This window comes from Numenius arquata, chromosome 10 (genome assembly GCF_964106895.1).
Source record: "Numenius arquata chromosome 10, bNumArq3.hap1.1, whole genome shotgun sequence".
NCBI lineage: Eukaryota > Metazoa > Chordata > Aves > Charadriiformes > Scolopacidae > Numenius > Numenius arquata.
Genome location: NC_133585.1, coordinates 24,693,619 through 24,715,296, shown reverse-complemented (window position 1 = coordinate 24,715,296; position 21,678 = coordinate 24,693,619). Strand labels below are relative to the sequence as shown.

The window sequence follows — 21,678 nt, the reverse complement described above, 5'->3', positions numbered from 1 at the left end:
AGGAAGTGATGTTGGTGGCTGTTGCCGCAGGTGGAGCTCCGCTCTCCTTATGGCGGGCCCGTCTTTCTCTGTCGGCCCGGCCGGCCCTCGCCCTGCCCTGCCGCAGCCGTGACGATCTCCGCGCCGCTTTCCCGCAGCCCCCGTCTCACGGCGGAGGCTGACACTGCCCCCCCCCGCCCCCATCTCTTCGGGCAGGCGGCGATGGCCGAGCCCGCCCTGGCGGTGCGGAGGAAGAGCCGTCCCGGTTCCGCCCGCAAGCGGAGCCGGGCCCCGGTGCAGCCCAGCGCCGTCTGCTCGCCGGTGGTTCGCAAGAGACTGAGCTCCGGTGGCGGGAGGTCCCCGGCGGAGACCCCGGTGCGGGGATGGCGGGACGCGGGCAGGCTCCTGGAGCTGGCATGGAGCGGGGGGGGGGGGTGTGCTCTGCCTGGGAGGGTGCCTGACGCTAGTCAGGCCTTGCTTTGTGTGAGGGGGGGGGGGTGTTTTGTCTTAAACTAACTTTAAAAAGAATTTATCCCTACCAAGTAGCTCTGCAGGCATCACATCTTCTTATAGGTTAAGTCACTGAGTTTAAAGCCTGTGTTCTGTTACGCATCCTGGCCTGTGTCAGGAACAGCGTGGGCAGCAGGAGCAGGGCAGTGATGGTGCCTCTGTACTGGGCACTGGTGAGGCCTCACCTCGAATGCTGTGTTCAGTTCTGGGCCCTTCACCCCAGGAAGGACATTGAGCTGCTGGAGCGTGTCCAGAGGAGAGCCACCAAGCTGGTGAGGGGTCTGGAGAACATACGAGGAGAGGCTGAGGGAACTGGGCATGTTTAGTTTGGAGAAGAGGAGGCTGAGGGGAGACCTCATTGCCCTCTACAACTCCCTGAAAGGAGGGTGTAGAGAGGTGGGTGTTGGCCTCTTCTCCCAAGGGAATAATGACAGGAGCAGAGGAAATGGTCTGAAGTTGGGGCAGGGGAGGTTTAGATTAGATATCAGGAAGAATGACTTTCCTGAGAGGGTGGTCAGGCCCTGGAACAGCCTGCCCGGGGAGGTGGTGGAGTCGCCATCCCTGGAGGGATTTCAGAAATGTGTAGACATGGCACTTCAGGGCATGCTCTAGTGCCTGAGATTGTTGGGTTGTGTCTGTGGGTGGGGTGATGTGTGGTTGTGGGTGTTTGGTTTGGTTTTGGTGTTTGGTGTTCTGGGATTTTTATTTTTTGTTTGGTTGGTTTTGGTGTGTGTGTTTTGGTTTTTTTTTTTGTTGGTTGGACTCGATGATCCCGTCCAACCAAAAATATTCTGTGATTCTGTGACTCAAGCTAGGGTTTCCTTACGAATGATATCAGAAAACACTTAGCTTTTTTTATTAACTTGAGGAAGGCTTGTACCTGGTGTGTGCGTGCTGTAGGAAGTTACGCTGCCTTCTTGTGTTGGTGTTACTTTGGAGTATTGATGCTCATTGTTATGTTTTTACAGTGCAGTATCGATAGTGAGGAAGACATGTTTGGCGACTTCGACAGCTTTTGTGGAAATGATTCTTTGCTAGCTCAAGTTGAGGATATAGAGCACAAATACCTGCAGGATGAAAATGCAGACGCTAAAGCAGCTGGAGACATCATACTTGGGAATCTCAAGTCGGGAATTTACCAGAAAAAGCAAGATAACTTTTCTACTTCAGAAAATAAGATTGCCCTCAAAGCTGACAAAGAGGATACTTTCCAAATAAATGAAAATGACCCAGTGGATAGCAATCAAGAGCTGATAGAATCTGGTTTAGATGATTTGCCATCATCACAACTTTTGTATTTTGGGAAAACGGATGAACTTTCTTCTGGTTCTAGAATATCTCCAGTCCCAGAAAGGAGGAATAAATGTGTGAATTCTCGCTCGGACAAAATCAGGAGGCCATCATCTTTTTGTCCTGATACTGAACACAGAAACAGACCTACTGACTTTTCCTCAGACTCTAAGTGTGATTTATTTAAAACTGAGAGTCTTAAAGATCATCTGAAAAGTGCTATGACTGGAAATGCCAAAGCCCAGACTCTGCAGGTCTCTAAGACCAAGCAGCTTAAAGAAGCTGTTTTATCTGAAGAGATTTGTGTCGCTAGGAAGACTATTGAATCATCTTCTGTTGATATAGGCCCTTTTTATGGATTACCTAGCAAAGTTAAAGATCTGTTCAGACAGTTTCGAGGGATTGAAAAGCTATATGGTAATGTGACAAGTAGTTCTTTAAAAAAAAAAAAAAATTGCTAGTGTTGCCTGTTTTACTCATTACACTGTAAAATATTTAAGGTAATATTTAATCTACACAGTGTTGGAAAGCGGTTGTTTTGTTTTATTAAGTTATTATTTTGTGCTTTTAGATGAGTGGGAGAGGTTGATATGGCTTATAGAATACTTTGGAAGGCTTGATCACTGGAAGTGACCTTTTGGTGGTTTATTGAGGAAAAGCTCTCAAATGCAAAGCTCAAAGTATTTTATATGAATCAGAGGCATTTTGATACTGATTAACATGCCCCTACGGATTGCTAATAATTCTTTTTTAATTTTGCAGAATGGCAGCATGATTGCTTAATGTTAGAATCCCTACAGCAAAGAAAGAATTTAATATACTCATTGCCAACCAGTGGTGGAAAAACACTTGTAGCTGAAATAATAATTCTCCAAGAATTACTCTGCAGGCAGAAAGATGTTCTGGTGATCCTGCCCTATGTTGCCATTGTCCAAGAAAAGGTCTGGATATAGTGTTTCTGATGCTGCTTATCTTTTCTGATAATGCGTTGTTACTTGGCTGCTTTTAACACTAATTCTAGCAAATGCCGTGATTTTCATAAATATATATATATAGTGGGAAGTGAGTGACTTCTCTCCTGACTGCTGCTCTGAGGGCCAGTAACTGTAACAAACCAAACTTAAATTATGAGGTGAAGATGCTGAGTTATAAAGTGTGCTGAATTTTGAAATAATAGCTTTTTGCAATGTTATGTTTAGTTCTGCAGTCTTAAATCAGTGCTGCCCTACTTGCTGAAGAAGTAGTCTTGAAATAAAAACTCATATTTATTTGATATAAAGGAAAAGTTAATTTTAGAGAACAGATGTAGTGCAAGCTTGATAATAATTGTAAATAGTTCAGCTCTGCAGTTGGAGAAGGTAGTCTTAGCTAATGTGTTTTCACGAATGGAAACAGTTGATTGTGGTGTGGGTTGGTCACATGCATGTTGAGGCAGCTTTGAAATCCGAAATGAGTGTGAGTTTGTTCCCTAATTGATTTTTTTTTTTTTTTCTTTTACAGGTTAGGGGTTTATCAAGTTTTGGGATAGAATTGGGTTTCCTGGTTGAAGAATATGCGGGAAGTAAAGGAAGATTTCCACCAATCAAGAGGAGAATAAAAAAGTCCCTTTTTATTGCTACTATAGAAAAAGGACATGCTCTAGTGAATTCCTTAATTGAAACAGAAAGAATTAATGACCTCGGCCTGGTTGTAGTAGATGAGGTATCCTACAAGACTTACTGAGACTTATAATATGCAACTTTTTATATTTATAATACACAATTTTTAGCAAAGAGCAGGTTTTTTTGATTACTTGGTTTTGCTTTGAGTGTCTGTCGTTAAATTATTACTACTTAACTAGGTTTTGCCTGCTTTGGTACCTAATTCTGTAATATTGAAAGCTATTTTTCTTTAACTGAAGCATTTGTTGCTATATAAGGACAATAGATTCTATATTGAGATATCCACTGTGTTAGTGGTTGTTGATAAATTACTTAGTAGCTACTTGTCAATTAGACACCTCTAATAGATTAGAAAAAAATATAAATTGTTTTAATCATATGGAGTGTATTTTACGACTCAGAATTGAAGACAAGCATGAGACTTTGTGTCTGGTATTAATAATGACTAAAGGAAACATCAAAAAAAGAAAAATATTACTTAACATTTGAATGTGAGAATTGCCCCTTCTTCTGCTTCTTAGTGGTGCGGCTGAGTGATGTTCTTTAGGGTGATTGTGGGGTTGAAGGACATGCATAACATCTAACAGGGATGTTTAGTTCCTGGAATGCTTCAGGCTGACTGACTTTAACACAGTAGCTTCTAAACAGAAGGCAGCTTATAAATTAACTTCTACTTTTTCTGGTAGTAGCTGGCTGCTAGAAATTTTTTAATAATAAATTCTGCTATGAGTTTTTTCTTAAAACACCATTTGTTTAAAATTGCTTTAGACTGGTGCATTCAAAGATGTCCACACTGACTGTTTACTGTCAGGAGTTAACTGTTTGTGTCAGATATGGTTTGGTTAAATAGAAGGTAAATCTTGTTATCTACGTTTGCTCTTGGGTCTATTTTTCTGTGATTCTTAAATGTTGTTTCAGTGAGGCTATACTTCTGGAAGGAGCTTACCAGTCAAAATTTCCCAGAGGCATATGATGAGGAAGTCCAACAAAGACATTCCTGTAATATTTGTTTAGGACTATGTGATTTGGATTTTTTTTTGTAGAAATACTCTAAGTCAGTAATATTCTTGCATTTTCTTTTTGCCTTCTGTGCACAGTTGCATATGCTTGGTGAAGGAAGTCGTGGAGCAACGCTGGAAATTACCCTTGCAAAAATTCTTTACACTAGTAGTAAGTCATGGCTGCAGTTAATGTTATTAAAATATTGTAGTGATGGAATCTCTGGAGAGAAGTCATACTTTTGCTTTCTGGATTTGTGGTGTTCTGGCTGCTTTTGAAAAACGTGGCATGACTCCATGTATTAACTGTGTTTACTCATTTAAGTGTTAGTCAGTTGACCCAGTGATGATGGGCTGGGTGTTCTTGAAGCTTTTTTGATACTCCCTCTCTGAGAAATCCTGAGTATTGTCAAATGTCTTCCATTTCTTCAGAGGAGCCCCTTAGCCATTCCAATTAAATGCTTCTATAGAGAAGGATTCCTTTTTTATGTTTGTCTCAGATAATATTCCCTAGCTATATCCCCCCTCAAACCTACTACTTCGGCATTTAAAAAGACTAAGGATGAGGAAGCAGGCTTATGAATTAAATACTGAGCAAGAATTAAGAACTGCGAACATGACAATAAATTACTCTCAACTTCTGTTTTACAGAAAACACTCAAATCATTGGAATGAGTGCAACTTTAAATAATGTTGGAGACCTGCAGAAGTTCCTGCGAGCGGAGTACTATACTAATAATTTTAGACCGGTCTGTGTATAAGATAACATAAACTAGCAAAGAGATTTAAAATCATAGCGTATCTGTTTAGTGTCGCATCACAGCTTTTGTGCTTAATTTCACAGTGTAATGTAATATAATGCCTGCTACTGTTTGCAGTTGCACCAATACAATAAATAGCACTATCCACTTGTAAATGCACAAATGCCAGTACCTTTATATTGTCTTAAGCCATTTGTGTCATTTTAACTAAGCTAATTTCTAAATTACAGCTACTGTGATAATTCATTACAGCTCATTTGATAGAGTCAAAATCTGGACTACCAATGCTTGAATGCTATAATGACCATGGTTTATGAATAGTTCATGGGATAAAATGCTTGTCATGTTCTTTGTTATAATTAGACATGTCCTTAAGGCAAATAATTAAACCAATTAACTTTTAACAAAATTCTTGGAGTGGAATGTCTGCTTGTGTGCATGCCAGCATGTAGGTGAAATGTGATGCTTAGGGAAAAAAAATTAGCTGTACATCAGTAATCGCTTAATCTTTAGAGAAGACTTGGTAATTTAACTAAAGTTTCTGTTTACGGCTTTTGTCCCTCTAGGTAGAATTAAAGGAATACGTAAAGATACGAGACACCATTTATGCAGTTGACAGCAAAACAGAAAATGGCTTTACTTTTTCACGTCTCCTTAATTTCAAGGTAAAACTGTAGTGCTTCTTGGTTTCTTTGAATTATAATTAGAAATGTATTATTTTACAACTATTTGTTTACAGAGCTTACTTGATTTTCACTCCTTCACCCCTCTTTAAGGTAGAGGTTTCTTCAGGATTTTGACGTGTGAAGAGCAATGGGTTTGGGTATACCCAGTGCTTTATGCTTTTGGGTAGATTTTCTCAAAAACTGGTCACTCTTAGATGGTATTAAAAGAAGCCATCTATTTTTTTGGTTTTTGTCAGCTTATTACTGCCTACTAGGGATTCGTTTCAACCTTTAAAAAATAAAAATGTGTATTATGGTAGACTGCCAGTAGCACAAGTAACGTTGCTAAAAGAAATTGAAGTGTTATGGGGAAAACGCAAAGCGTTTGATTCTTACATCCCTGTATCCCTCGGCTCAAGCTAGGTGTGCCAGAAAACTCTTTCAAGTGAGGGATTGGGGAAAAATCTTTTCCTACGTCTGCCTGTGGTTCTGTCACGTTAAAGCAAGTGGGAGTATTCTAGTGAAGGTTGAAAACAAATCTTGAATACTTAGTTTATTACTTGCTAATGTTTGTCAATCTGTGTTTATGATAGTATTCTAGTAATCTGGAAAAAGCAGACCCTGACCACATCATTGCACTCGTTACTGAAGTTATTCCTAAATATTCCTGCCTAGTCTTTTGTCCCACTAAAAAGAACTGTGAAAATGTGGCTTCAATGGTGTGCAAGTACCTCAAGAAGTAAGTTTGTCATGATTTTTTTTTTAATTACATATGGGATAATTAGTCAGAATTTAGGATTAGTCTTCACTATTTCACAAGTGACTTTCCCTGGTAATCAGAAGTAAATACTTTGAGCATGGAATCATGTCAAGTTGCTAACTGCATAAATGATAGCAAACTGCTCAAGGTTCATTTAACAAATGTTTTACAAAAAAAAAAATAAATTTTTAAACAAATATGTTGAAAAAATTGTTATTAGAGGACAAATAATAAAAAAGGAAAAGCATACTAAATTAATCTAACTTTGTGTCCCCTTGGCACTGGTCTCTGCAAGCTTAGAAAACAAACATTTTCTCTAAAGGCTAATATTTTGTCATGTATGTTACTGGTTGATTGAGTATCTCTGTTCCATACCGATTTTGTGAATATACGTTGTAAAATCTAAACCAGGCTTCATTAATTAAGCAAGGCAAGTAAGACTTACATTCGATTTTGTTTAAATGTGATTTGATCAACTCAAAGTTAAATTTTATGTAGGAAGAAATTACATTGAAATAATCAAAGCCCCTCCCTTGCTATCAAAATTGAAACCATTTTTGATGTATCTATAATCACTACGAGGTGATACTGGCCCTATTCCCTTTCCTTGGGGCACTCAATACCCACACCCAGTCAGTATCTGATCCCTTCTGTACCTGTGCTGACAAACAAGAAAAGAGTTCTATTGCAACTTAATCAGTCTCCTGTGTATTGCTATTTTAAAGCTACTGGAAATAACTGTTTCTCCAACCTAGATGTTAGAGGAATGGATAATAAGCAGAAACAGACAATAAGCTGAAAGAGACAGTAACTTATTTTAAGTAGTTAATGATTAATCCAAGTCTAAAGAAATGCTTTTCCTCCTTTAAGAGAATTTAGAGCTCACAGGGAAAAAGAGAAACAAGATCTCATCAAGAACCTAAAGAATATTGGAAACGGAAGCGTCTGTCCTGTTCTGATGCAAACAATCCCTTTTGGTATTGCCTATCACCATAGTGGCCTTACAAATGATGAAAGAAAAAGCATAGAAGAAGCGTATTCTACGGGTGTCCTGTGTCTACTTGCTTGCACAGCTACTTTAGCTGCTGGAGTCAACCTGCCAGCTAGAAGGTTAGCAACTGAAACGTATTTCATTGTTGCATTGATTTTTGCTTTGTAAAGAAAATTTCCAACTAAGTTGGAAATATCGGTGCTATTTAAAATATTTTTCTGCTTTTACTAGCAAACTGGAAGTGTAAGGGGTTTTGCATTCAACTCAGACTGCAGCGATTTTTACGTAGGAAATGTGAATCAGTAGCAAGTCCCTCAGAATGCATAGCTGAAGAGCATGTATCTAAATGAATTAAGAAAATTATAATAAATTGAGGAAACGCTTCAGTATTTTAGTAATGCTATACAGAAGAATAAGGAATTCATGGTGATTTCTTTAGATATTGTCCTAAGAACAGTGCGTAAGTCCTATCTCTTTAGGATTTATTTTACAGTTTGAACACAAACTAGTAGTTTTCAACACAAAAATGTGTTATCTTTTCTTATACAAATGCTGATGATATGGCTGCTGTGCTCTCTTTGACTGAACACTGTTTGCCAAGAATCCAGTTTTGTATGCGTGTCTTGGAGTAATGCATCTGAGGGGAGAAAAAAAATACATACAGACAAGTGTTTTCTTTCTAGCATAACTGATGTATGGTCAGTGCTGCTTATGTTTTTCAGTAGGGTTTATTTTATATCTTAGTGATTTTTCACTCAGGCCTTTGAGTAGATATAAAAACTAGTTCAAAAGGTTCTGTAAAACGTAATAAGCATGACTTAGAATCATAGAATCATAGAACTGCCTAGGTTGGAAGGGACCTTTCAGATCATCTAGTCCAACCGTAGATCATTCAACTAGATCATTCAACTTATCGTTCAATAAACTTTAAATTGTTAAATGTTTTCCTGGTTGATTTGCACATCTGTTCAAACAGGTGCATTTGATTAATTTGCATTAAGCAAAAGGAGCAAATGTAAAGAATGTATTTGTAAAATTTTATTGCTGCATTAGTAGTTTTAATATGAAGCATAACTTACTAAAGACTTCTTTACAGGGTTATTCTAAGAGCTCCTTACGTTGCCAATGATTTCCTGAAGAAGAACCAGTATAAACAAATGATTGGCAGAGCTGGTCGAGCTGGTATTGACAGCGCTGGAGAAAGTATTCTCATAGTGCAAGAAAAAGACAAACACTTGGTAATTTTTACAAAGCTCTTGGTAATTTACGTTGTTGGATTAAGCTGGTGGGATAAACAGGAGGAGCTGAGCTGCCTAGCTTAGTTTTTGTTCACTTCTCAACGTTTCAAGTATTTGATTTATGTAATAATACCTATAAACTTACCTTTATGTGGTTTGTTTTCAGATGGGAAGTGTAAACTTTAGGCATCTACACTTATTTTCGTTATAAGCTGAACCATCTGTATCGGGATCTTGAAAAATGTCAAACTAATGCATAAATATTTTCCCTTAATATTTTAATATATTTCTTGCTCTTTTTAGGTTCAGAGTTTAGTTAACAGTCCTTTGGAGAACTGTTACAGCAATCTTTTGCTGGAGTTGAACAAGGGAATGCAGAGCCTCTTGCTGTCTTTGGTTGGACTGAAGGTATCAGTTGACTCTTCTCTGTGAGTAACTTAAGTGCTTGGGAATGCAAAGAAAATTTTATCTGTTGTTTCTATAGAAAAAACAGACTTTTTAAATAGATTGGCTGCAAGTTCAGAAAAGTTTTTAATCAGATAAGAAGGACAAAGATTTGATTAGTCTTTTTATTTAACTCAGTTATCAAGTAATCCTGTAACATGACAATTTTCTTATGTGTAAAAGTCAATTATATCTGTAATACTGTATTACAGTATTAATAATATTTCCTTTTCGGATACTTGATTCAAAATACAAACAGTGGAAACAAATTAACATGATGCAGTAGCTAGAATAATAGAACAGATGGGGAGCAGTCCCATCAGATCTGTCATAGATCTCTATAATTCTATTTCTTGTCACGTATTTCTATAGAAACATATTAACAGGATGTGAAACTGTTCTAGTCAGTAAATTTTTTCATATAGTTTACGGAATGTCTTAGGTGAAATGACACCTTTAAACATGCTGATCACTTGCAAAACTGATGCAGATTGCAGTTACCCATGAGGAAGTCAACAATTTTATATGCAGTACATTGCTGGGTGTTCAGCAGCAGCTGCTGTGTAAAGAGAAGAGCCTCTCAGAGATAATTAAAGACGGGCTAGAAAATCTAATAGAAAAAGGACTTCTTAAAGGAAGAATATCTGAGAAGGAACACAATTCCAAATGTATACTAAAAATCACACCATTGGGTAAAGCTACGTACAAAGGTAAGACTTCTTTTATTCTTACCATAATCTTTATTTCAACAAACCCTTTCATCTCAGCCTCATCTCAGTTCAGTATGTTTTCCCATGTTCTGTCTGAAACTGCAATTTAAAATTAGTTGTAGAGAGACAGTTTTGATTGCTAAATGATGTGCTGGACTGAAAATGGGAATGAACAAGTATTGCCTGACCGAACACGATGGGAATGAAGTGTAATAAGGTTGGTCAGAATGGGAGTAAAACCAGAGCTCTACCCCAAAAGGTTAAAAAAAAAAAAAAAAATTAAAGATTTGAGTGATTGTAATCAAAATAGCTCACAATCTCATTTTATAATTGTTATGAACAGGTATTGAGAACAAGGTCATATGACATGTAGACCAATTGTAATAAAGAAGAGTGTATCAGGAAGTTCTGTTTCCCTGTCATAGGGGGGGATATGGGGTATGGAATGCAATTGGAATAGAACGAATCTCCAAAAGATTCCTTCAATCTACAAGTGTTCAAGGATTTCATTAGAGCCAAGGCAATGCACAGACGCTCCAAAACCACAGAGAATGGACATACATGGCAGTAGGTGACTGCCTTTCCCCAGTTCCATTTCACAGCCTAATTTAGGTTAGAGCAATTATTCAGGTTACAGTTATTCCTCTTCAATTTAGATGGCATAACAAGCTTTTGTGGAAGATAACGGAAATACTGATTCTATGTTAAAATCTATTACACTTCACTCTGTATGCCTGTTTAAAACTGCAATACGTTGTGTGCTTATTATAGGGTCTATAGACTTGGCATACTGCAATCTTCTTTACAGAGAATTGAAGAAAGGTTTGGAAGGGCTGATTCTTGAGAGTAATCTTCATCTTCTATATCTGACAACTCCATATGATATGACTTCTGACTTTAGACCAGATTGGATGATATACTTGAGACAGGTGAGAATTTACTAGCAAACATGCACTGAGGCACATAGTAATCCTGCTTGTTAAACTTTAGGTAAGTTTATATACATAGGAAACGTAGATAGTGGGGTAACAATTTGATGAAAAATTAAGATATGCCAATTTATTTTCAGTCACAGGGCAGAATTGCTTTCCTGTATTGCATAAAAACCTAAGTTGTCTTTTGTATCTATAATATTAGACGGTGTTCAGGGGAAACAATGTCATGAAACGCATCTCTTGAGTTGCCAATACTTCCGATCCTGACTCTAACCTTGGTGCTAGCCTTGCTATCACCAGAGTCTGGTTAATCTTGAACAAAACTTTCCTATGAACTAGTTACATGTAATCACATTGGAGTAGTCTTGCAAGAAAACCACTATGAAATTACTCAAGAGCCATATTTACCTTCTGATGCTGGCTCATTTAACCTGTAGTAATCTTTGTTTGATATCTGAGTCTAATGCTTAACTCTAGATTGCAACTATTACGCTGTGACCGATACCTTCCTGCAGACCGCTGTGCTTATGTCAGCCTTAGCAGCACAGCCCTTATCCTAGTCTTGCACACTTCCTGGGCCATTACATTCTACTCACTTTCTGGGGTTTCCCTAGAACATCCTCATGTCATACTCATGTCAAAACTCCAGTTTTGGGCACCTCAATACAAGAGAGATATCGAGGTGCTGGAGCGAGTGCAGAGGAGGGCAACGAAGCTGGTGAAGGGCCTGGAAAACAAATCCTATGAAGAGCGGTTGAAGGAGCTGGGACTGTTTAGTTTGAGGCAGAGGAGACTGAGGGGAGACCTCATCACTCTCTACAACTACTTGAAAGGACACTGTAGAGAGGTTGGTGCTGGTCTCTTCTCACAGGTAATTAATGACAGAACAAGAGGGAATGGCTTCAAGCTCCAGCAGGCTAGGTTTAGACTGAATATTAGGAAAGAATTTTTCAGGGAAAGAGTGGTCGGGCATTGGAAAAGGCTGCCCAGGGAGGTGGTTGAGTCACCATCCCTGAATGTGTTTAAGAGCCGTTTAGATGTGGTGTTGGGGGATATGATATAGGGGAGAACTTTGTAGTGTAGGGTAGGTGGTTGGACTCGACGATCCCAAGGGTCTCTTCCAACCTGGATGATTCTATGATTCTATGATAATTCAACTATATAGTTGTTTTCTATAAAGTGTTGTGTACTAGGGAGAGCACTAAAAACTATTTAATTTTGTTAAAACCTGGCATTTGGAGATGGACAGTTACAGATAATTCAAACAAGTAGGCAAAGAAACTGCAGATCTGCGTCTAATAACTATTTACTATATATAGATATTGAAATGAATTGTTTCACTTTGAGTGACTTGTGTTTTCTGTAGTATTAAGAGAACTAAATATCTAAATATTCTTTATGAAACTATCCTTGAGTCTGCAGAGCAATTGTTAAGCTTGGAGAACAGCCTTTGATCACCATTTGAGAAGACGTTAAATCCAGAAGATACAGTAATGTTGATGACATTTTTTTGAAAAAATATTTTAGCACTTAGAAGTGACTTAGTTCTCCAGGTTTTTTAACCTGTTCATCTTGAATCATAAATATACAAGTAGATATTGTTACCAAGGGATGCAAGAAAGGTGATGCGGTGTGCACCTTAATACTGGAGTAGGCTATACATTTATGAAAGAAAGACTTCATATGTATGCACACCAGAAGCTTATCAGTAGAACATGTATGGAAATGTATTTCCAAACCAGTAGAGTTCAAGACGAAAAAGAATGAAAGTTTGTCATTCACAGATGAAAAGGGAAAGCAAATTATATCTGTCTGCCGGTGGTATCAGTATTATATAAATTAGTTGTGAATTATTTTTTTTTTTACAGCTGAATAGAGCATATTCACATTGTCTGCAGCTTTTCTAATTTGTAACACTTAACTTCTAATGAGTTGTTAATAAATAATCTTGACTGTAGTCAATCTTATTTTAGTTCAACCAGCTAAGTGCAGCAGAGCAAAAAGTAGCAGATATTGTGGGAGTACCTGAAAGCTTTATTACAAAAAAGGCTTCTGGTCAAGCCATCAGAAAGGTAGGCTGGACATTTCTCATACCTAAGATGACAGAAATTTGATTATTTTCAAATTCTAGATTATTTTCCTGATAGTGTTCTTTGTTTACTGTTCTATTTATTAAGGTTCTTTTAACCTCATTGATTTGGTTTTCTTAATGTTGTTTAATGTCTTGGGTATAATATAGACATGCTTTAGAAATGTGAAGGAGTAGAAGCAAAAATTATTTCTATGTAGCACTAACAATATCTTGAATGTGATATTGGCTCTGAATTCTAACTTGCTTTATTCCTAGAACGTGGACAGTGCTGTGGTAAACAGGCTCTACCTGTCATTTGTCCTCTATACCCTACTGAAAGAGACCAATATATGGAGCGTTGCAGAGAAATTTAATATGTCCCGAGGATATGTGCAAAATCTCCTTAATTCTGCTGCCTCATTCACCTCCTGTGTTCTCCATTTCTGTGAGGTAGTGTGTTAAATTAATTCCAATAAGTTCTTTGGGATTGGTTTTACAAAATCTATAGAGTTTTGTTCTTTAATGTTAGAACTGAACACAGGTGTTGTATTTCGCCTTTCCTCAGTGAAAATGTGTTTTTTCACCTTTTCTGTTCAATTTTCTTTTCCTGTTCAGAAAAGCATGCTGGTACAGTGATACTTCTTATATTAAAAGTAAGCTTTATGCACTGAGAATGTGAAAATACACAAACAGTACAGGGCATTGATCAGTGTCAGTGCTGTTGGTGAAATAATAGTGCTTCTCCTGTCTAAAAGCCAAATAAATGCTTCTTGCTGTAGTAGAGCTTTCATCAGAAATACAGGACTTAGGCTCTCAATTTTAGTAGTCTTTGTCTCTGCAGGAATTGGAAGAATTCTGGGTTTATAAAGCCTTGCTGACAGAACTTACCAAGCAGTTGACATACTGTGTTAAGACGGAGCTCATCCCTCTGATGGAGGTAGCAGGGGTTCTAGAGGTTAGTAAACCTGACTTTGTGAGATTTTTTTCAATGTGAACCTGTATGCTAAATGTTGCTGAGCTTTTCAAGTATATCTGGAAGACCAAGCTAGTTTTTTATTGAGAGTTTTGCATAGTGCAGATATCCTACAACAGTCCTGGAAGTTGGGGGAAAAAATGGTCTGTTGAGGAAACACGAGCTGGAGCCAACGATGGTTTTCTTCTGGTTGCTACCACTGCAACAGGGAAAATGCTGTATTTGGACAATAATTTGGCTGTATACTTAGTTGGAAAACAGAGTCTAGGTTTCTTTTGTGGTAAGGATTTTTCAGTTCGTGAGAGTGGAGAGGAATAAGAACTTACATGTTTAAGTTAGAAGATCCTCACAGAAATGTGTGAAGTCCTGTTGGAAACTTAGGCTTTTACAATCACTTGCAGTGCTGCATGTATTTTAAATAAGAAACTTACCGAAGACTCTTATAAAAGTAGAAAATCTTTTGGGGCTTCAGTGCAAGATTATAAGTAATCACTGACCTCTTTGGAAAGTAATCTAACTTGCCTGTCCAACCTTTTGTGGAATCAGTTTGTCAGCAAACCATTGAATTTAGTTAGTCTGAGAAGCTAAACAAGGATGAAGACTTAGAACCTAATGGGTTTTTTATATATATATCAAATTTTCTGAATTGAGTGCAAAAGGTGAATAGTCTTTTTTGTTTCATGGCTCATCCCATATGGGAATGTTTCTGCGTAAGGGTGAAACCAGCCTCAACAGCATGATTCTGCTGAAGTTGTATTTTAAAGATGGGTCTTCAAAATTATTGCTGTCACCAAGGTACTTCTGCACTGGAGTTAAAACTATACTGACGGGTGATACTTGTAGCAGGTAGACTGTCACGGTGAACAGATGTGATTTGCTTAGATTTCTGTGGAGGAAATGATTAAATCAACCTTAAGGTTACGGTAGTGAAAGAGAAAATTTTCTGCACATTTACTTCCACAGATTTCAAAGAACAATCTAAAACCTTTTCATGAGATTTAAGTCATTAGTGGGAAAAGATTCTGTGTCATCAGTCATACTGTGTATATAACAGCCAAATAGAGCACAGAACGTATTTGTTGCAAACAGTGATTATTTTTGGTGAAATTAGTACCACTTGCTTCTCATCAATGAACATGCATAGTGCTCAATTGTCTTTAAAAGAAGCGGGGGAGGAGAGGGAGGATAAACCAAAAAGTAATTGACCGAAGGGGAGACCTTATCGCTCTCTACAACTCCCTGGAAGGAGGGTGTAGCCAGGGAGGGTCGGCCTCTTCTCCCAAGTTACAGGCGATGGGACAAGAGGAAACAGCCTCAACCAGGGGAGGTTCAGATTGGGTATTAGGAAAAATTTTTACACTGAAAGGGTTATTAAGCATTAGAATGGGCTTCCCAGGGAAGTGGTTGAGACATCATCCCTGGAGGTATTCAAGAGACGGGTTGACATAGTGCTTAGTGACACGGTTTAGTGATGGTTTTTTATCAGTTAGGCTGATGGTTGGACTAGATGATCTTGAAGGTACCTTCCAACCTAGACAATTCTATGATTCTATGAATGTTTGGAGGTCTAACACTTGGTTCATCAAATGGCTATTACTTCAGAACTCAAGATCCTAAAGCCTTAGCTGTAGTAAATTACCCTCCACTACTAGTGTAGAAATGCATTTTATTTTGAACTTTGTAATCTAGCAGTATTTGTTTTGCAAAAGAAATGTTTGTCTGGAGATGACCCTTTGTTAAGCAAGTACTGCTTGGCTGCCTTACATAGCAACAGCATCAAACCAGGTTAAGAGAAGCAGATAATGCACACCTGCTTACACTGGTGACAATCAAATTCCAGAGAATCTCTCCTGTGATGTCTCTCAGAATCACAGAATCACATGGGGTTGGAAGGGACCTCTGGAGATCATCTCTTCCAACCCCCTGCCAAAGCAGGTCCACCCAGAGCAGGTTGCACAGGAACGTGTCCAGGCGGGGTTTGAGTGTCTCCAGAGAAGGAGACTCCACCACCTCCCTGGGCAGCCTCTTCCAGGGCTCTGCCACCCTCAAAGGAAAGAAGTTCCTCCTCACGTTTAGGTGGAACTTCTTGTATTCGAGTTTGTGCCCATTTCCTCTTGTCCCATCCCTGGGCACCAGTGAAAAAAGACCGGCCCCATCCTCTTGACACCCTCCCTTTAAGTATTTATAAGCATTGATCAGATCCCCCCTCAGTCTTCTCTTCTCCACACTAAACAGACCCAAGTCCTTCAGCCTCTCCTCCTAAGAGAGATGCTCCAGGCCCCTCATCATCTCTGTAGCCCTCTGCTGTACCCTCTCCAGCAGTTCCCTGTCTGTCTTGAACTGGGAAGCCCAGAACTGGTCCCAGTGCTCCAGATGGGGCCTCCCCAGGGCAGAGCAGAGGGGGAGGATGACCTCCCTTCACCTGCTGGTCACACTCTTCCTGATGCCCCCCAGGATGCCATTGGCCTTCTTGGCCACAAGGGCACATTGCTGGCTCATGGGCATCCCATTGTCCACCAGGACTCCCAGGTCTTTCTCCTCAGAGCTGCTCTCCAGCAGGTCACCCCCAACACGTCCTGGTGCAGGGGGTTATTCCTCCCCAGGTGCAGCACCCATGCTCTCCTGTATATGTGAGCTCTCAGCCATGACTTCGTACAAAACTAGAGAGATACAAAAGATGTTGTGATTATAAAAGTAAAAATCATTTATAAGCTTAAAACAGGAAAGTATAGTCTCTTCTGGGATTTTGTGAAAGCTCTGTTGTGTGAAAATTCTGTGGGAAAAAAAAAAAATTGGATAAAATCAGCCCTCCTTTCAGTTAGACACCTCCAAAGAATGTGGGACAGTCATCCCTGCCAGTGACAGTGAATGCGGAGAACATAACAGAATGGCAGAGCCAGTATCATCTAGGCTTGGAGAAAATAATGACAAATGGGCTCCTAAGAGCTGGGTAGGATTGTATGAGGGGGCAAAACTGTATTTTGGGGGAGTAAAGGTTCTCGGTTGAGTATTAATGTTGTTAGTAAGATAAAGAGAATTGGACTGATATGCGGAGATGTAATGTTTGAGGTTAGTGCAGAGATTGGCACTTAGTTCTTACTGCCTGTTCTAATAATCTAACACAGGTTTTGACTTGCAGGCACGAGCGAAACAGCTTTATACCGCGGGGTACAAAACTGTAGCACATCTGGCTAATGCACATCCAGAAACTCTGGTCAAGATGATTGAGCACTTGTCACTGCGTCAGGCCAGACAGATCGTTTCATCTGCAAAGGTAAGTTAGAAACAAGTTATAAATACCTGTTTCAGAACTTCCATATATCAAAAGTGGATGTTTGAATGACATTTGAAGTGAAGGATTCAGTTTACTAGTAAAGGCATTAGTGGATATTTGTGATCCAAACACAAGTGTGTTAATTCATTAAGAGTAATGAATTGAGCAATTGCTGGTTTTCATGCTCTTGAATGACAGGCAAACTTAAACTTTTTCTAAAACATTTTTTTATATACAGGATAGTGGAAAGTTCAGAAGGGGAGCAAAGGGCAAAAACATTTGACAGCTTACCTGGTGAAGCGTGGGAATTAAATTACTACCCGATCTCTGTGCAGAGCTATAACTTGAAAAGGCTCGATTCCACCAATACCTAAGGACTTACCTTACAGAAATTCTAGTGGTAGTTGTGATAAAAGAACATGTTTTTCAGAGCAGTAGAAAGGGAAGCCAACATATAGGGTTAACCTCAGCTATTTAGGTTGGTTTCGTCATGCCCTGTTATTCTAATTCCGTTTTGAATATGCATTATGAGAAGGGCCTTAGCTTAACATCTGCCTCTAAGGCACACTGAGTGCCTCAGGCACACATAAATAATCCAAGGGAAAGGGTCTGTAACAGACATCGAGTTGTGCCTAAGCAAAAAATAAAGTATTTTACATATAAAGTGGTTGTGTTTTCTCTCCTGAATCTCCATCGATCACCTGCTGTTGCAGTGGCATCGGCTTCGTGTTTGATTCTGCTAAAATAGCAAGCTTTCAGTAAAGTAAGGGAACGCCTAGAATAAATGAATGGGTGGTTGGTGTAAAAATGATGTAGTCAATAATAAAGCCTTGAAATGTATATTCTCATGGAATAAAAGTACTAACTTTGGGGTTTATGTGCTTGAAAGGTCATGGCCATTTAATGTTGTTGTAGGCTCCTTACTGGTGGTTTTTTTTGGTGTGGTTTTTTTTTTTTCTTTTTTGCTGCTATTTGAGCTAAAAGAAAGGCTTATGTGCAGATTCCTCATCTACGTCAGTGCTAAACCCAGCAATCCAGCTTACTCCCATGCTCGGACATTAAACTGATGGGAAGTTAGAAGAGTGCTGGTGTGTGTTATGCTGCATGTGCAGTAGTTATACTGTCACACTCCCACTGCCAGCTACAAACAGTTCAGGGCACGGGATTAAACAGTTCCCAATATTTGGGGTCCTAGATGTCTGATGTAAAACAGGAAATCTTGTAAAAAGCAAGAAATTGGCAACTCAGCAGGCACAACTTAAAAATATTTATTCCAACATGGAAAATAAATGTTTAAGGTTAAAAGTGCTTTTGTTAACAGTTTGTCATGGTTTAAGGCCAGACAGCAACTAGGACCACGCAGCCACTTGCTCCCCCCGCTTCTCCCCCCAAGAAGGGTAGGGAGAAAAGGAGGGGAATGGCAAAAACCCCCACATCTTGTGGATTGAAATAAAGACAGTTTAGTAGAACAATAATGGAAAAGGAAAAATAATAATAATGGTAAAAGAATATACAAGACACAAGTTACTCTCGCTGCCTGGTGAATTGGTTGCCCAGCCTGACCTGAGCTGAGATCGCAGGTCCCACCACCACCCCCAGCCAACCCTCATTTATACACTGAGCATCATGTCTATGGTACAGAATATTCCATTGGCCGTTCTGTCTTCTGTCTATGCTCCTTCTCAGCTTCTATGGGTTTTTGACTACTATAAACATCACTTAGCAACAACTAAAACAATATGCATTATTGATGTTCCTTTCATTTCAAATCTGAAAACGCAACAACCACTAGAAAGAAGATAAATTATCTCAGCTGAAATCAGACCACGGTTCCAGATAAAACTGCTTTAGGTTAAATTTTGTGTATAATGTGATGGCAGCATTGAGAAAACCGGCCGTGTACTGTGTGAATTTTTGTGTTAAGTGTTTTTCAAATGGGTATATGCTAATTGGTAAACAATGTCGGTAGTGGTACTTGTGAAAAAGTCCTTTGAGGCCGAGGTACTGCGGTCCTGTGAGGAGCAGCAGAAGTATTTTACAGACTAGATGCAAGTTTGGGAAGAACCGTTGGTGTTTCAACCTGTCTAACAGTTAAAACTAATTGCTTGTATTAATTTCCTAGTGTTGAGGTTTGTTTGGGTTTTTTTTATTATAGATGTTGCTGAGTGAAAAAGCTGAGGCTTTACAAGAAGAAGTTGAAGAACTCTTAAAGGTGCCTGCAGATATCCCAGGAACCTACTGACCAACTCTCATGAATAAAAATCATGAATCAAAAAATTGGGATTTTTTAAAATTTTTAACTTTCCCATGTAAAGGTGCTGTAATTACAATAAATATTTAATGTCTTTTGTATACCTCAGTTTTGTGTGAGCTCTGAGTTAATGGTTCTTGGAAAGTTGACTTAATTTGAAGGTTTTGATTATGAACCTCTTGAACAATAGGCTAGAATCAAAAGATGTGATCTTAATTTGTTCCTGTTTTTAGACATAGCCCTAGGAGTGCTTTGGGGACTGGACTAGCTGCCTGGTTTGTACTTCCGCCTCGAGCTTAGGTTCATCGCTGACTTAAATAGTGCCTTTACATTGAATATTCTCTTTAGGACATGTGCTTGAGTGAACTGCTCCAAAATTCCTACTTGCAGGAATCCTTGTACTGTAGGTGTAGCTAATGGAAGGAGAGAAATAGAGTTGCAATTCATAACGAAGGAGTTGTCCCAGAGTTGTGTAAGAAATTTTAAATGATGCCTAGTTCAAGCCTTGTTAAAAGATGCGAATATCAGATTCATATTTGGCCTCTGGGAACTCCCTGAGAGAGAATTCTTTCGGGATGTTTCTGTAGCAGTCTTCCAAACAGAAAGCTTACCTTTTTTTTTTTTTTAATGTTACTAAATTTCCCGCTTAAGTGTGAAGACAAATAAAAACAAAAGTTTGAAGAACTGATTTTTGAGAAGCCATATCAAGTTCTGAGACTCCATGGACATGTGTCGGTCGGTCAGTCACCTTTTAAATATCCTAACTGGCGTATCTGAACCGTATTTACTCCAGCAAAAAGTGAAGCTTTATGAAAGTAATTTTGAAGATACCTGAAACTTCATCGGTTGTGGTACAATAAACTCCTTTTCAGAACTGGGACGTAGTACATGACAACGTACTAAGCTCTGCGCATGAAGAGAAACATAAAAGCTGTGACAGTGTTGGGTTAAATCATGGTAGCCAGTACAGTTACACACTTCAATATGGCATTTCTGTGTAAAATCAGGGATCCCTTCTCAGTAAAGCCAAGTAAGATAAACCTTAGTTAAACTGTCCGTCTTTTGGTCCGTCTTTTGGTCCGTCTTTTGGTCCGTCTTTTGGTCCGTCTTTTGGTCCGTCTTTTGGTCCGTCTTTTGGTCCGTCTTTTGGTCCGTCTTTTGGTCCGTCTTTTGGTCGTCTTTTGGTCGTCTTTTGGTCGTCTTTTGGTCGTCTTTTGGTCGTCTTTTGGTCGTCTTTTGGTCGTCTTTTGGTCGTCTTTTGGTCGTCTTTTGGTCGTCTTTTGGTCGTCTTTTGGTCGTCTTTTGGTCGTCTTTTGGTCGTCTTTTGGTCGTCTTTTGGTCGTCTTTTGGTCGTCTTTTGGTCGTCTTTTGGTCGTCTTTTGGTCGTCTTTTGGTCGTCTTTTGGTCGTCTTTTGGTCGTCTTTTGGTCGTCTTTTGGTCGTCTTTTGGTCGTCTTTTGGTCGTCTTTTGGTCGTCTTTTGGTCGTCTTTTGGTCGTCTTTTGGTCGTCTTTTGGTCGTCTTTTGGTCGTCTTTTGGTCGTCTTTTGGTCGTCTTTTGGTCGTCTTTTGGTCGTCTTTTGGTCGTCTTTTGGTCGTCTTTTTTTTTATTCAATTTAGGTTAATTGTGTTGGGATTCTTGAGATAAACAGGAATGTTTTTAATGTTAGAGGTTGAAGCCTTGACTGAAAGGAGTTATGGTGAAAAACTGGTGAAAAGGCTAGTATTTCACTGCTCGTTTTGTTGCATTACAGAAATCGTATGTAGCAATTGAATAAATCCTTTATAAGCCTTCATTTAGCAGAATGTGCCTCTAGAGCCATAATTCTGATACTTCATAGTGGCTTACAAATTTGGATACATGAAATATTTGAGTGTGTTTGGTATAAAACCAGGTCAGGGATTTAAAACCAGCGCTTTTCAGAGGCAGCATGATTCATTTTGTGCCTGCAGGGGAATCCTGTTACTGATCCTTCACTGCCTCAGGCACAAACAGTTCTAGAAATGAGAACACGTTAAGTTGGTTCTAACAATCGGGTATCATTGGCCTGCGAGTGCAGAAGCAATATTTGCCATGCCTTGAGCTTATCTAGGTCTGTCTCTTAATGCCTTGCCCTTTTAATTAAGATATCTAGCACTTGGTCAAAAATATAATATAAAATTCTCTATT

The 21,678-nt window shown here is 39.1% G+C and overlaps 1 protein-coding gene across 4 annotated transcripts; it reads left to right on the top strand.

Annotated features, from left to right (window-relative positions):
* Positions 1 to 201: 201 nt before the first annotated feature.
* Positions 202 to 19,618, top strand: HELQ (helicase, POLQ like). 4 transcript variants are annotated; one of them, XM_074154759.1, is made up of 18 exons: positions 202 to 342; positions 1,458 to 2,196; positions 2,542 to 2,720; positions 3,280 to 3,480; positions 4,538 to 4,610; positions 5,090 to 5,187; positions 5,766 to 5,864; positions 6,458 to 6,603; positions 7,495 to 7,734; positions 8,712 to 8,853; positions 9,157 to 9,261; positions 9,788 to 10,007; positions 10,779 to 10,936; positions 12,916 to 13,014; positions 13,290 to 13,463; positions 13,855 to 13,968; positions 17,126 to 17,260; positions 19,416 to 19,618. In XM_074154759.1, exons 1-18 carry the CDS (start codon positions 202 to 204, stop codon positions 19,500 to 19,502), a joined length of 3,150 nt encoding a protein of 1,049 aa, XP_074010860.1. In that variant the 3' UTR covers positions 19,503 to 19,618. The 4 variants fall into 4 exon arrangements, with proteins under 4 accessions (XP_074010860.1, XP_074010859.1, XP_074010861.1 ...); XM_074154758.1 differs by having other exon boundaries at positions 202 to 354; XM_074154760.1 differs by lacking the exons at positions 202 to 342; positions 3,280 to 3,480 and having other exon boundaries at positions 1,469 to 2,196.
* The last annotated feature ends 2,060 nt before the right edge of the window (positions 19,619 to 21,678 follow it).